Below are 16,532 nucleotides of genomic sequence, written 5' to 3' on the forward strand. Positions count from 1 at the left end.
CTGGGAAATTACAGGCTGTTTAGCATAATGTCTGTTCCAAGCAAATTGATGGAAAGCATTCTCAAGGATAAAACTGTAAAGCACATAGAAGACTAGGCCCTGCTGAGAGAGAGCCAGCATGGCTTCTGCAAAGGTAAATCTTGCCTAACCAACCTTTTGGAGTTATTTGAGAATGTCAACAGGTGTGTGGATAAAGATGATCCAGTTGACATAGTATTCCTGGACTTCCAAAAAGCTTTTGACAAAGTTCCTCATCAAAGGCTCTTGAGAAAACTTAGCAGTCATGGGATAAGGGGACAAGTACATGTGCAGATTGCTAACTGGTTAAAGGACAGGTCTATCATCGACTACTAGTTGGAGGGCTATAGGCCACCTCCAGCCTCAAATGCAGGATGCCTCTGAGTACCAGTTGCAGGAGAGTAACAGCAGGAGAGAGGGCATGCCCTCAACTCCTGCCTGAGGCTTCCAGAGGCATCTGGTGGGCCACTGTGTTATGTTTTTAAAGGTTAGGTATGAATGGACTGTTTTCACAATGGACCGGAGTAAATGATGTATCAAATGATGGAGAAACCTGTGTAGACTTGTTCTTGGGCACCATGAATGTAGTTCATGGATGTAGGATTTAAAAGCATATTGTTTACAAAATCTCAATTTATGGCTATGCTGGTCCTATTGTTAAATAGAAGATAGGGAACATCAACTCTTCTCTGAAGTAATCATAACTATTCTGGATGTACCCTATTAAGATGACTGGGTGCCCCCAAGATCAGCTATGTGCCCCCCCCCGCCCCCGAGATGCAAACACTTCCAAATCAATTTGGCTGACCAGGTACATGTGATACACAGAAAGCTGAAACTATAGGAATAATACATCTTTAATGGTTTTATTAGAAATGTTAAGGAAGCTTTACATCATATGTACAATCTGCTGAGTATTCCACAAAAGTAATACTGTCCTCCTCCTAACCACAAAGAGCTAAGTGGAGAAAGTCCCCAAATGGCGGATTTTGCTTTGTCTGCCAACTTGCATCTGGTATACTTTGTTCCTCTTCTTCAGTATACTGTATATACACAAGCCTATAAGTGGTCGCTAAGAGTCAACACCGACATGACGGCACTCACTCACTCACTCACTCACTCACTCAATCGTGCTGAAATGGCTATCCATACCAGCAGTCAAGAAATATGCCGCAGACTAGCATTTGGTAGGGTTGCAATGAAGGCCTTAGAAAGGATATTTAGATGCTGTGGCATGTCTATACCTACAAAGATTAGAATCGTTCAGACAATGGTTTTTCCTCTGATGCTCTATGGATGAGAAAGCTGGACTTTGAAGAAACAAGACAGAAAAAGTATTGATGCTTTTGAACTTTGATGCTGGAGAAGACTTTTGAGGATACCATGAACAGCCAGGAAAATAAACAAATGGATCATAGAACAAATCAATCCAGAATTTTCACTCGAGACACAAATGACCAGGACTTTGGACACATTATGTGAAAACCCAGCTCCCTTGAGAAGTCCATAATGCTGGGAAATGTTGAAGGAAAGAGAAGGAGAGGATGACCAGCAGCAAGGTGGATGGACTTGATTACAACAACAGTGAATGCACCACTGAGAGACTTAAAGGCCAAGTTGAAGACAGATCATCCTGGAAAGAATCTATGTGGTCGCAAAGAGTCAAGACTGACTTGACGACACTTAATTAATCAATCAGAAAAGAGAGCAGGAGATATATACAGTCTCCATACAGCGACATTCTCAACCAATGTCCATATGAGCAGGGGCTGTTCTCAGCAGCATGTTATGGTTAACCCCGCCATATTTCACTCATCCATCTTTAGAAGGGCAGACTTTTTTGAATTTAGAAAGCTGGTTTTCTTCTTTTTCTTTGTTGACATATCCAAAGAAAATGTGGAATCACGGAAAACAAATATCTTCTCCTTTGTGTCTGTGAGCTCAATGACTTCTGCAGCACCCACAGGAGCCACCTCATCTGACTGAAAGTGTTCAGCCAAACATTCTGGAAGAAACAATTTTGATTTTTCCAGAAGTGTAAGCTGTTTTTGCTTCAGGACACTGAATCTAGAAAAGCAAAAAGAACATTGAAAATGACTGCCATGAATAAAATCTAAGAGGGAACTTTTGCTACAGTGTATTATTACTGGAATAACTTATAGACTATACAGGAACGTTTGCTTTAAATGGAGTGTCAGTTATTCTGACTTTAACCCAAATCTTTAATTCATTCCCCAAATGTTGTGCATTTTCAGGACTTCATTTACAACAGAACAAGATATGGCAGCAGCAAACCCATGCCTTCAAAAGCTGGTTGGGCTGAACAGCTGCAAAGAAAAATGGAGGGTGGGGGATTCCAAGGAGAAAAAATGATGGGTAGGAGTGGATCCTAAGCCCTTTCTTGGCCTAGCACTTCTCTTTTGCAAGACCTTCCTGAAGCTACTTTCCTCCTATCTGAGTTCCGAGACTCAGAGAGAAATGGAGAGAAATGGCAGGCACACGAAGGGTTCGGCACCCTTGCCCACTTGCCACTTCTCTACTTGAAATGCCCCTCCTCCCACACTGTTCAGCTGTTTGGCAGCAACCTGTGCTTGAAGACAAGGATGTGATATCATTAAGTTGAGTTTCACCCTTGGATCCTCATGTTTTTTTAAAGAACTCTTCATTGTAAAGTAATTCAATATAGTTTAGAAAGCTTGTGAGTAGGCCAAATATTAAGATCTTAAAGATTTTATTTATTTTTACATTTATATTCTGCTATTCCTCCAAGGAGCCCAGAGCAGGGTACATAGTTATGTTTCTCCTCACAACAACCATTTACACTTAAATGAGTATTTGCTGGTTTCATAGTGAGCCCAGGGTCCAATTCTGGGATGGATATAAAAGGGAACCAGCAGTCAAAATAAATATCAGAGGAGGGGCCCCTCAGATTTGTGTAGATAATTTTTGCAGAAGCATAACACCCCAAATTCTGGATTAATTCTTGGTTTTTGACTGAGTTACGGTTTGGGACATTGGCACAAATAAAGGATGGACAATGGGATCTCTATGAGGTTTAGCCAGCCTTTAAAAAAATTTAAGTAGAAAAATTGGTCAAAAAGAGTGCATGTCTCATATACAGAGAACAATTCTCAATCAAAAATGGGCTATCACTAGTGAAGAAAAGTCCCCCTCTGTCATATTCCATGACACAGGATCAAATTTCAGACTGCCTTGCTTTTCACAGGAGGAAGATTCTCAAGAGAAGCTACAGAGAACCTGAGGTTTAGGTTTTGCTTCTCCCCAAAGAACTATGAAACATAAACATACCTTTTATTATGATCAACAGAATCCCTCAAGTGTGTGTTTATCATCTCTTGTCTCATTTTGGTTTCTAAGGCTTGCCATGACTCTTGGAACTTCCTGAGGAAACAGGTTTTTTTTTTTAAAAAAGAAGAACTAGAGAGAGATAAACCATAGTTAAGACATTTATTATCCATTTTCATAGCACTTGAACACATGCAATACAAACACACACTGACTGATGCTACTATCCCAGTTCAATCATCACATAAACTCCCAACTTATCATCTTTGAACCCAAAGTTTGGAAGTTGGGAGTGTATGTTATTCCTCCTGATCTTATACTTTGTGTCCTTAGAAATTACAACATGGAGGACCAAGTGAAAAGGAAAGGAATGGCCAAAAAAAGGCAGGCAAAGTAAGGCTATTTTTATTTAATTACTAGTAGATGAGGCCCGTTGACTAGGCAATGCCATTTTGCATAGATTACACTTCTAGGGAAGTTCAAGAAATGAAATATATGTAATAGTTTTTTTTAATGTGCTTGCAAAAGGGAAATAAAAGAATAGTTTGAAATTTCAGACTGAATTTTCAGATTAAAATGTTTTCAATTTCAGAAGTTTGAAATTTCAGATTTCAACTTCAAACATTATTCATTTTATTGCATAATGATCATACACAGTAAATTTCAATAATAGTAAATTTGAAACTGAGAAAGATCTTCTGCTTTTCTTGGACATTAGGTCATTTTGGAATTATTGATCTGAAAACTGAGTGTTAAAAATCTGCTGAGAACAACAGTTAAATATGATTATTAATTCAGTATTTCTGCATTCACCTAATTTAAATGGCAGGGTTGTTCATGCAAACTTTGGTATCTGTAGTAAATTGGGAAGTATATTAAGAATTTCTTCAAAAAATGTTCAAAAATTATTTAAATTTTCACAGAGCATAATGTCATGTAAAAAATAGTGTATCCAGTTAATTTCAGTTATTTAAAAGATAGAATAAAAACCTTAACAAAAACCACAGGATAAAACACATAAAACTGGCAGCAGAAACACAGGCAGCAAAGTTAGTGAAGGAAGAGACTATTAGGAAACTATGATAGTGGTAGGGATACTGTGGGAATAGGAAGTCTAAGAGTAGAGTCTGATAGCAGTATATTGCAATCAATACTTTATTACAGTCATAGACCAGCACATAAGCCCAGCAAAATAACCATCAGGGTTATGATACAGTGGTTAAACACCAACATAGATCAGCGAGATTTAAAATTCTTAATGAACTCCTGGCGAATTTTACCAGTTATTAAACAGAACTTAGCCACATTATGAATCATTCTGGCCAGTTAAAAGATAATCCAAATAAAAAGTGCAACCTGGATGACAGATAATAAAAGGATTTATATATTTATGCCGTATTATCTTGATAAAATTAACAATAATGGAGGACGTTTGCCGTTGTTTCGAGATCTCCTGAGTTGCAGTGACAAGCATTCTTTGGAGGGAATTTTTTGATACCTCCCTTACAGGACTGTTGTTTGTAAGGCAATACATCATGCCTGTGTCAAAATTCTTCAGTATTTTGGTAATGTTAGATATCTAGCTGGGGTGGAACTCAGAACTTGATTGCCCAAATGGACACCAACAGGAATAGAGCCCTGGTCAATTTGATGCTACATATCATATATTCTACATCTGAGGTTGGCCCTGGTATTTTCATATCCCAGAGTTATCAATGCAGAAGGGGAGAAACTGTAATGACACAACCTTTCCTCCAACTCTCTTTTCCATCTTGAGTGGTAGCTATCTATTAGCACAAGTGGAACTAAACCTATGGGATGGAAGACCAGCTTTAGCCTGAATTCAAAGATGCTCCATGCTCTGGCCTCCAGTTTAAGTTGTTCTACTTCCAGACAAAGGACAGCACTAGGCACACACTGGGGTACTTGAAAACTGTCCATCAGGAACATAGATTGCACGGATTTCACCTTTCAGAAGTTAGACTAGAGGATACATTGTTATCCACGGTTTCATTACCTGCGGATTTGCGTATCTGTGGTCAGGTAAAAGACACCTGGGGTTGGAAATTACCGTGGAGGTCATTTCCACCAGCCGTTTTGTTTATCTGAGCCGCAAAATGGCTCCTTATTAACACCCTCCCAAAATAGCAATTTTCAGCCAATTTGGGGGCATTCCAGGGCACAGCGCAACTCAGTGGGATCAGCAAAGCATGGTAAGGAGCTCCTCTCCATGTTTCCCCCCAAGATTTGGCAGAGGTTGGGCAATTTTAGACAATTTCCAAGCCGACCAGGAACCTAACCCCCACAATCCCATAACCCCACTGCCTTGATATTCACAGTTTCCATATCCGCAGTTGCATCCAGGAAGCCCTGAAAATATCAAGGTCCTCCTGTACATGCCAAGTTGAGCTCCATATAGGTGCTGTGCTTGTACTTTGGCCGAAAAAAGTTGTATCGTGGAAGGTAGAATTTGGGCGCTCCTAGAATGGTGGAAGGATTGAATTGCTTGTGCACTCTTGTGTGCATTCTGCCTTACATATCTCTATGTGCACCTCTTCTGCCTGAGGCCTGGAAGATTACACCAGAGTATTTGAAATGCTTAACTTGTTCTAGCCTATGCCCATTTAGTGACCAATTCTGAATCTTTAGTTTCTTCGCATATACCAAGATCTTAGTTTTGGTATAATTTATTTCGAAAGCTTGTTCATTACAATAGTTGGCAAGAGAGCGCAAAGCTCTTCTTAGGCCTATCAGAGTTTGTGAGAGAATAATGGCATCATCTGTACATACAAGTATGGCAAGATGTTTATCTGCTAATTTTGGTGGATGATATTCTAGATTGCCTAAATGGGGAACAAGAGAGTTGATATAAAAGTTAAACAGCGAAGCCAGGATACAACCCTGTCTGACTCCCCTGAATGTTGGTATTTCCTAGATGAGATGTCCCTGAGTGCTACAATCTACCAACATGAGAGTTTTCATATAATTTAAACATTAAAAGAAGTAGACGGCAGTCTATAGTTGATCTCAATAACTTACACCAAAGTTTCTCTCTGGGGTATATTGCAAGACTTGCTAGTTTACAAACATTACAATGTAGGCAGAATTATGGAGATTGATAGCAAAATACTCTAACAACCAGTGGCGGCTGATGGTCATTGGGGCTGGGGAGGCAGAGAGCAGGAGAACATGGAATACACTCTGCTCATGCTCAGAGGCTCTCTTTCCACTCCATCACTCACATATTCTGCAGAATAGGATACAGAGTCTTCAACCTTCAGCTTATCTATTCTGCCCACCTCACCCACATCACCACACCAATCTGATGATCGGCTCACCATGGCATACAATCTGCCTCAAGTGACTCTGGGGTCCATCATAGTGCCTAACTGCACTCCAAATGAACTGCTAGGCAGTGTGTAGAGCCTGCCTGGAGACTGCCCTTGTTGTTGACTGCCCAGGAGAACTGCTGAGGAGCTGTGAGGGCAGAGGAGGGAGGAAGAAGAGGAGAGGAAGCAGAAATGGAGACCAGAGGAAAGGAAAGGAGGCAGAAGAGGGAAGAAAGGGGAAGGAGCCGAGGAGGGGCTGCATGATCGACTCCTCCCTCCCTCCCTCCCCTGCCAGCTTGGTCAGTCTCCCAGTGGGCTCTGCGCACTGCCCAAGCAGCTTGGCTAAGATGCAGTTCGGAGCTGTACCCCACACAGTGACTTCAGCTGCTGCTGCCACTAGGAGTAACCCACTTGCCTTCCTCTGCTCCTTTCTTCTTTTCCCGGCCAAATGGAGCACATGTGCAAACATCCTCTGAAAGGTGACAGCAGCAATGCTGCCACTCACAGGAGTTTAAAAAAACCTGTGGAAAAACAACGCATGCTGGTTTCTTCTGGGGAGTGAATACCCTAATTGCGTAGGGCAGGATTTATTCTGGCATTTACTGCATTTGTGAGTGCCAGATCTGCTGCCCTTTTAGAACTTGTCTTTGCAGAAGCACACACAGAAGCAGAGGAGGTCCCTTTTTGGACAGCAGTGAGACTGCAGTCAAATCAAATCAAGTTAGATTTCTGACTGCGAGAGGGGGAGTAGCACCCTTTCTTCCCTTACAGACCAGCCACCTTACAACATAAGATGGCAACACAGGCATTCCAATATTGGGGAGCTTCAGGGGGCACAGGTGTGGAAAGAGAGAATAATTTTAGGTTCAAGCAAAAGATTGGTACCTGTCAAGCAAATATTCCAAGGAGGAACAAAAAAGAATGAAGAAAAGATACAGAAGAGCACCACACACCCCTATACCTCTTGAAGTTGCCAGCTTCCTCTCTAATGCCATCATTTTCAGTAATGATTTCTGAATATTTACTGTTGATCAACCTCAAAATGGAAAGCAGCTCACTCTGGGAGCTCATCGGTAGAAGCAAGTGCATGATTCTGTGTAATGGCCCCACAGGCACCATTATCAGTTTTGTTAAATATGTTGCTAATCTGAGCTCCTACAGGAAAATAAAGATTGCTACAATCAGAAACAAGCACAATATTCTCTTTAATTAATAATCAGCATGCATTTCTGAAATTGCACTCAGGAAAAACAGTCACTTCTATCTATCTATCTATCTATCTATTTATTTATTTATTTATTTACGTATTTTTATACTGCCCAAAACTTATAAGAAAATAAAAACAGAAAGTAAAACATTAGTTAAAACAAAAACGGAACACTTAAAACATTACAACAATTCAATTTTTTAAAAGAATACTTTAAAACAGCATTAAAACCATTAAAACAATATTAATTAAAAGCCTGCATGAACAGATGTGTTTTTAAAGACTTTTAAAAAGCTGTCAGAGATGGGGAGGCTCTTATTTCACTAGGGAGCGCATTCCAAAGCCTCGGGGCAGCAGCGGAGAAGGCCCGTCCCTGAGTGGCCACCAGACGAGCCAGTGGCAAATGCAGATGGACCTTTCCAGCTGATCTCAGTGGGTGGTGAGGTTCATAACCAAGAAGATGTTCTCTTAAATACCCAGGTCCCAAGCTGTTTAGGGCTTTATAGGTTATAAAACAACACCTCGAATTTTGCCCAGAAATGTATCGGCAGCCAGTGTAGCTCCTTCAATACAGAAGTTATATGGTCTCTCCGAGATGACTCAGAGATCAACCTGGCTGCCGCATTCTGGACCAACTGTAGTTTCCAGTCTATATACAAGGGCAGCCCCACATAGAGCGCATTGCAGTAATCCAGTCTGGAGGTTACCAGCAGATGTACCACTGTTTTGAGGTCGTTCACCTCAAGAAACTGATGCAGCTGGCGTATCAGCCGAAGCTGATAGAAGGCACTTCTGGCCACAGCCTCAACCTGGGACACCAGGGAGAGGCTCGGATCCAGAAGCACCCCTAGACTGCATACCTGTTCCTTCTGGGGAAGTGTGACCCCATCCAGAACAGGCAGATCAAAATCATCTCTCGAGTTCCAACCCTGCACAATGAGTACCTCCACCTTATCTGGATTCAGTCTCAGTTTGTTATCCCTCATCCAGCCCATCACTGACTCCAGGCAGGCATTTAGGGAGGTTATGCCCTCTTCCAATGATGCTGACATGGAGAAATAGATTTGAGTGTCATCAGCATACTGATAGCACCCTGCACCAAATCTCCTGATGATCTCTCCCAGCGGTTTCATGTAGATGTTAAAAAACATCGGAGACAATACGAAGCCCTGAGGCACACCATACAGATTTTGAAGAACAGCAGTCTCCAAGAGACACCATCTGGAATCTGCTCGAGAGGTAGGAGTGGAACCACCGCAAAGCAGTGCCTCCAACTCCCAACCCCCTCAGACGCTTCAGAAGGATATATGGTCGATAGTATCAAAAGCTGCTGAGAGGTCCAAAAGGACCAACAGAGTCACACTTCCTCTGTCCATTCCCAATTGGAGATCAACCATCAAGCCGACCAAGGATGACCAATGAAAGCAAGTAATGAAAACAGTTCCAAAAGTTTGTTTTGGAACTTGCAGCCCATCTTACATCGTTTTGAGCAGACAGTGTCTACATAATGGTGAACACAAAATACTCCTCATGAGTTCAGAGGCTGCCATGCCAACAATTTTACTTCCTATCTCTCAGGACCAGCTTAGAGCACTGAAAACAAGTTCTGGGTGTAGCCCTGACAGTGGGCCCTCTCAACAGTAAAGGTAAGTGGTAGGATGACTGATAAAACCCCTCTTTTTAAAAATGAAAGTGGATCAGTAGATACATACTACGTGGGAGATGGCAATGGGAAACCCCTCCTGTATTCTTCCAAAGACAACCACAAGGCTCTGTGGTCGCTGGGAGCTGACACCAACTTGACAGCACACTTTACCTTTAATTTAATTCATATTAAAGCCATGGACCATTCCAAGGTATGTTGGATAAAGGACATATACAGGAGAACCTCGTTATTCGTGGAGGTTCCATTCCTTGTCTACTACAGCAAGAAATGGAACTGCAAGTATGGAGGCATTACTCCTATGGGAAACAGTGGGTTAGGTTCCAGGATGGAGGGGAAGTGCTTAAAATGGGGGGGGGACACAAAAAACAACACGTAATTCCATACAGTACTGTGGTCCATGTGCCCAGGATGTGTCCCGGAATACCCCCAAAACCATGAAATGTGCCCCTAAACAATGAAAAATCACAGGGGGAAATGAGTCTTTTCCCAAGAAATGAGCCACAAAATGGCTCCAATGAACAAAATCTGGAGTCCCATGTGGCCCTCTAGGACTCATGTATATTTGTGTTTTAACCCTACCGTATCCACGTATACTGAAAACGGGTGCCAGAGACCCCGCGGATATGCGGAGCTGTGAGTAGCAGTTCCACAAATAATGAGGTTCTACTGTATAGAAGAATGATGAAATTGAGGCCATAAACGGCTTCTTCTGTTAACATGTGTAATTTTTAAATGCATGCACAGCCACATCTATAGCCAAGAATGAAGAAGACAAACTTGCCCAACAAGAACCTTCAGACCACAAAATGAAAAGCAATAAATGGATGAAAATAATATTTGAAAAGGAGGAGGGGTGGGATGTAGCTTAATAAAATAATATCTTTAAAAGGACCTAGTGCTGAGTATGTTATTTTGGATGCTCCGGGGGTTTACCCTCCCATGTGCCCAACTGCTGATCTAGCTACTTATTCCCAAGTAAATCTATCTCGGAGTGGATCTTAGGGATATGCACAAACTAGTTCATGCACTCCTGGGAGGTGGTTATCTTTAAGGGGCAGGGAAGATGACTATCTCTGCCCCGTCACCTTCCCCCTGCTAGCACTCTCTCCAAAAGCTTTGGCACGAGGCTGCAGTGTACCTCCTTGCAGCCCCGGTCAGTGTAGTACTGGAAATAGCCAACACACAGGGGCACCTTCCCTGCCCTTTAAAGGTAATCCCACTGCTTCCGAACCAGCTCGAACGGTGGCATTCCAAACCAGTTCGGCACTCCCGAAAAAGAGGGCCAAACCGGTTCATGCACATCCCTAGTGGATCTAGCCAAGTTCCTGCTCTGCAGCAATGGAGGGGATCAGAAAGAAGAGGCTAGCAGACTCCAAAACTAAGACCCTACGGCCAGAGGATCTCCCTGACAAGGAGTGGTGGCAGTGTTACTGAGTGTTCAGGCAAGCGGACTGGGCCCACTGTGCACAAAGTAAGCATAGAAAAACCCAGCCTGTTTCATCACACCAACGACCACCATCTCCAATACCCGGTTGTTGTGGGGTTTTCCAATGTAAGATCTGCCTAGTTTGGGCATTGGCAATAGACAAACTGGAGGTCAGATCAAATTTGGCCCTTTTCTCAGTGCTCTGAAGCCTGTTACAATTGCCATGGTTTTCACTGGTATTTGGATTCTACTTTGCTCACAGTTAGGTAGATACATAATACCCGATACTTGTCTTCCCTGCTTTATACTAAAATGGCCCGAAATTGCCCATTCCATATTTTACTGACTCATCATTTAAAGTGGAATGTGCAAATGGAAGTTCTCAAGGAACTTGGGAGAGAGACCATGGCACATGATATGGAACAAGTCTTAAGTCTGATCTCTAGCTTCTCCAGTTACAAGATCCTAGGCAGCAGGCATGGGGAAGATCTCTTTTTGTCTGAGACCCTGGAAAACCACCACCAATCAGAATCACCAGCCAGAATAGTGGCTCTCCAAGGTTTCAAAGAGAGGTCTCTCCCAGACCATCTTTCTTTGGAACCCTGGAGAGCCATTCTAGTAAGAACAGGCAGCATTGAAATAGATGGACTAATGTTTTGAATTTTTCTTACTCTTTGAAGGACAGCCAGCCCACCTGACTACTTTCCGATTAAGAGATAGTACAAGCCAAGTGTAGGGAAATTTCTGGATGAAACTAAGGGTGAAATACCCCAATTCAAAGCAATCTTAGATGCCTCTTCATATTAACTTTTCCCTTCCCTGCTACCTGTAGGAAACATCCCCCACCCCACCCCTAACATTGCTTTCTTTATCTGAAATAGAAGTTCCAGTGCACTTACCCATAGCAATGAAGCTGATTTTTGAAAACACACTACACAATCCAAGTGAAATGTTCTCTTTTCTATTGCTGTTTCTCTTTAACAACTTATTAACTTGAACAAATGACATGTTCTTACCTTGGTATAAAGTGCCAAAAGTGTATCTATTTCTATGGTCTCCAGAATATTTTCAAGCACCACAATATTACTTTGAACCTCTCTTGATCTGAAATTAAAACAATTATTTTGAGAGGCAGGATATTGCTTAAATGCTTATAAAAAGAAGAAATCACTTCACTTTGGGTGAAGTCCAAACTACACCCTCAGATGCCTGTAACAAATGACAATAGTACTTTAGATAGGTAATATAATAAGAATCTTTTCACTTTACAATACTATATTTGTAGCGATGGAGCATATTCTGCATTACTCATTTCATTGTTCCATCACAAAATGTGTGGTTAAGAATAGACATAGAGGGTTAAATTCCACAGGCACAGGAGAACAGGAACATTGGTTTATTTTTAGGAAACTAATATCACATTGCATGCAAACAAAAACCTAGTTATAAGAAGCAAACTTTGCACCTTGATGGCAAAGAAGAGAGACAAGGTTCCTACTTGTGCAATTATAAGATTCTGGAAGTTACAAGTCTATTTTCCAAAAGTAATAATCAGGCCCTAGAAGACTGGCCATCAGCCTCCATTTGTCCAAGTGTATGTTCTCTGAGATAACAAAAGAAGCATAAACAAGAAAATTTGTCCCATTACAGGAACATCTTACTCTACACAGGTGAAGCCCGTGGATACCAAAGCATTGAGTTAATCAGACTCAGGGGGTTAAGTTCCTGGAGACTCCAGAAACAGTGAGAAATGGTGAAAAATGGCCCTCAAAACTGAAAGACGTGCCCTACCATGCTATGTGGGTCTCCAGATGCCCAGCAATGCCTCCCAAAAGTCCCAAATCTCACTTTTATTGATTGATTGATTGATTGATTGATTTGATTTGATTTGATTTGAGCATCGCACTTCCAAAATGGCTCAGGGCAGTTCACAACATGATAAAAACATTTAAAACAAATTAACAATTAAAATCAAACTATTAAAACACAATAAAACCAATTAAGCAGCTAAAAACCCTGGAAATCAGGGCAACAATTTAAAACAATGTAAAACAGTTAATCATTTAAAACCCTGGAAGGCCAGGCCAAACAGATAGGTTTTAAGGGTTCTCCTGAAGGACAGCAATGATCTCAAATTATGAATTTCTGCCGGGAGTGCATTCCACAGCCCAGGAGCAGCTACAGAGAAGGATATGGACCTCCTCAGATGACCTTAACATGCGGTGGGGATCATGTAGAAGAAGGCGCTCTCTTAGATAACTCGGACCTAAGCCATTCAGGGCTTTAAAGGTAATATCCAGCACTTTGTATTTTGCCCAGAAACATATCGGCAGCCAGTGTAACTATTTCCAAACAGGCATGATATAGTCTCTCTGGGTTGCCCCAGAGACCAATCTGGCTGCCACATTCTGAACTAACTGAAGTTTCCGGACTACGTACAAAGGCAGCCCCACGTAGAGCGCACTGCAGTAGTCAAGCTGGGAGGTTACCAGCTGATGCACCATTGTTTTGAGATCATCCTCTCTGAGGAATGGGCACAGCTGTTGAATCAGCTGAAGCTGATAGAAAGCACTCCTGGCCATGGTGTCCACCTGAGATACCAGGGTGAGGCCTGGGTCCAGGAGTACTCCCAAGCTGCGCACCTGCTCCTTTTGGGAGAGTGTAACCCCATCCAGCACAGGAAGATCTAACTCACCCCTCAGATTTTGAGCCCCCACAATGAAATGCTTTCCCCCATGAAAAATCACAGTTAAAAAAAATTTACATAGATGAGCCACAAAATGGTTCCTATCCTCAGGATGGCCAAAAATGACCATGGAGGTCATTTTTGGCAACCCCGAACCTGCACATACATGGAATCAACCCTTTGTAAACCTCCTCCACTCAGGATATGCCAAGGTCGGGAATCAATTACCCAACCATGAATACACAAAACTGTGGATGTTTGATCTGCAAATGGCAAGGTTCACCTGTACTAGTTCTGAAAATCTGAAATTCTTAGAGTATCAGTCCAACAACAACAACAATTTATATCCTGCTCTTCCTCCAAGGAGCCCAGAGCAGTATACATGGTTATTTTTACCCCTTATGTTTATGTGCCTGGCCCAGTCACCCAGTGAGTTTCATGGCTAAATGGGGATTTGAACCCAGGTTTCCCCAGTCCTAGTCTAACACGCTAAACACTACACAGCAAAATATATCACCCTGCCTCTGTAATGTGGACTAATCAGTAGCTTTCAGATCCTCAGAGAAGCTGTCATGGGAGGCCTTATGACAATCCAGTCAAATACACAATATTAATTTGGGATCTCCTTCCACATGCAAATGAAAGGTAGTTTAAAGTGGAGTGATTAAGTAGAATCAGAAAAATTCTGGAAAATCCCAGTTTTAAATCAAAGCAAGTCTGGGTTTTTGGCTGTCATGGGGGTGAGGACGAGGTTTTCAAAGAAAAAGCTGTGTATGGAAGATTTTCTATGGACCTGATCTGCAGAGTGATTCCTGCCAATTTTTTTTTGCCAAAGTACTAATTTCAGCATCCTTTTGACCCAACTTCCTAATTTAAACAGGATTATTTTTAAACTCTCCCTCTTCCCCCAATTTCCCCCCAGCATTGTATCAACTACTATTATCACTTAGCCAAGGAATGCTGAATATAGTGGATTGCAAGTTTCAATTCTGAAGTTTATGGTCAACTCACACCTGTGTGACAAAGACTGATAGCAATATTTATAGTGATAAAAATTAGAGATCCTTACCTTTGTCTGTTCAAATACACTAACTGTTTGCATGCATTCAGTGATTTCCATAGGAGTGTGGACACCTGTCCATCTGAATTAGATTCCTCTGTGTTGTTCGTAAGGCCCAGACTATCTGGACTCCACCTCTTTCTGTTCATAACATAATGCTGTCGCTGAGCCAACTCTTGATGCAACAGCTCATCCTGCATCTTTTTTTCCAGCTCCTCAGTTTCCTTGATTTTAAAAGGAAGTAATGTATAACAATCATAAACACTGCAATCATCACCAACATTATTATTATTATTATTTTTACATGGTTTATCAAATCAAAAGGTCTTAACTTGGCACCAAAAAAGATGTAAGGTATGGTGCCAGGAAAGTCTTTCTGGGGACAGCATTCCAAAAGCAGTTCGACAGAAAAGGCCATGTCCCCATTCTCCACCCACCTCACTTCTAGAAGCAGGGCAGGGGCGTAACTATAATAGAGCAAGGGGAGACAGTTGTCTGGGGGCCCACTGCCTGGGGGGGCCCCCAGAGGTAAGTCACATGATGGACTCCCCCGGGCTTCCTTCAGTTGTATTCATCCTCCAAAACTGATGTGTGTGTTAAGACCGGGAGCTACCAGAACAGCATGTCTTTCTCTAGTACCATTAAAGGACTTGCATCATCCACAATTTACAAAACCTTTTTTAACAATAATGTATGATGATGTTCTATTGTGGCACATAGATTGATAGATAGATAGATAGATAGATTGGTTATCTATCTATCTATCTATCTATCTATCTATGCTTTTTGTTACCACTATTCAGCCTTATTTAAGATTCCTTTACTTCATGAGCTGAGCTTCATTGGGGGGGTGGGGGGGGTGCATTTTAAAATATTGTCTCTGGGCCCACTCCAACCTTGCTACACCCCTGAAGCAGGGGCATCCACAGATGGGACTCAGAAGATACTTTTAATAATCAGGCAGTTTCATGTGGGAGGAGGTAGGCCATGAAGTACTTGGGCCTCAAGTCACTTAGCATTTTAAAGATTAAAATCACTACTTTGAATTGTCCTTGGAAATGAACAAGTAGCCAGTGCAATTGTTTTAAGAATGGTGAGATATGCGTCCCAAAATTAATACCCAGTAAAATGATTTCCCCCCCTATCAAACTCGAATTAATTGGTGGCTCATCCTTGAAGAGGAGTAAGAGACAGAGTGCCATTAAGTCCATCGTTAACTGGGTTTATATTTGATGAAGACTTGGCACCTAATACTTTTACTTTGCTACTTACATGATTGCTTTGCTCCAAGATCTCAGCACAATCTGACTTGGTCAGAGTTTTTGATGAACTCAGTTCTTCTAGAAGTAAAGCTCGTAGTCGGACGAGAGCTTTGTAAAACTCCAAGGTTTGAGGTGTCTTTGCAATCCTTCGGAACTGTAAAGAAGTGATGTATTCCCCAAGTTTATTCTCCAGAGCCTGCAGCTGATGCTCTCTTTCAAGTTGTAGTTCACTGAGAATCTGAAAATGAAAAATCAAACTCTGAGATAGCCAGATTGACAAAAACCTGTCAAGTATATTCATCATCATCATCATCTTCTTGTAAACTACTTTGAGAGCTTTTTCTCAAAAAGTATATAAATAGTAGTAGTAGTAATCCAGGAGCTAAGGATCAGACTACTTTATTGATAGCCTCACTATCGGTAGTTGATGGAACAGACCAGTGGTGAGGAAGAAACTACTTATATCTATAAGATTTGGCTTATTTGTTACATTTCTTATATCAGAATTGGAACCAGCCACAATGATAATTTTTGACATTAAATTATCTACATTTCCTCATTTATTTGATTGA

The 16,532-nt window shown here is 41.6% G+C and overlaps 1 protein-coding gene across 2 annotated transcripts in view; it reads right to left on the reverse strand.

Moving 5' to 3' along the window:
• Window positions 1–857: 857 nt before the first annotated feature.
• EVC2 (EvC ciliary complex subunit 2) overlaps window positions 858–16,532 on the reverse strand; it is a 60,257-nt gene continuing 44,582 nt past the window's right edge. Inside the window, exons 17-22 of one of the 2 annotated variants that reach the window (XM_053258003.1) lie at window positions 15,971–16,198; window positions 14,708–14,922; window positions 11,969–12,056; window positions 7,615–7,808; window positions 3,328–3,420; window positions 858–2,085 (exon numbers count right to left, since the gene is read on the reverse strand). In XM_053258003.1, the coding sequence (XP_053113978.1) occupies window positions 1,827–2,085; window positions 3,328–3,420; window positions 7,615–7,808; window positions 11,969–12,056; window positions 14,708–14,922; window positions 15,971–16,198 (1,077 nt within the window). In that variant the 3' untranslated portion in view covers window positions 858–1,826. Of the gene's footprint in view, window positions 2,086–3,327; window positions 3,421–7,606; window positions 7,809–11,968; window positions 12,057–14,707; window positions 14,923–15,970; window positions 16,199–16,532 lie in introns of both variants that reach the window. The other variant, XR_008309085.1, reaches the window with a different exon arrangement.

This window comes from Hemicordylus capensis, chromosome 5 (assembly GCF_027244095.1).
Source record: "Hemicordylus capensis ecotype Gifberg chromosome 5, rHemCap1.1.pri, whole genome shotgun sequence".
NCBI classification, from domain to species: domain Eukaryota; kingdom Metazoa; phylum Chordata; class Lepidosauria; order Squamata; family Cordylidae; genus Hemicordylus; species Hemicordylus capensis.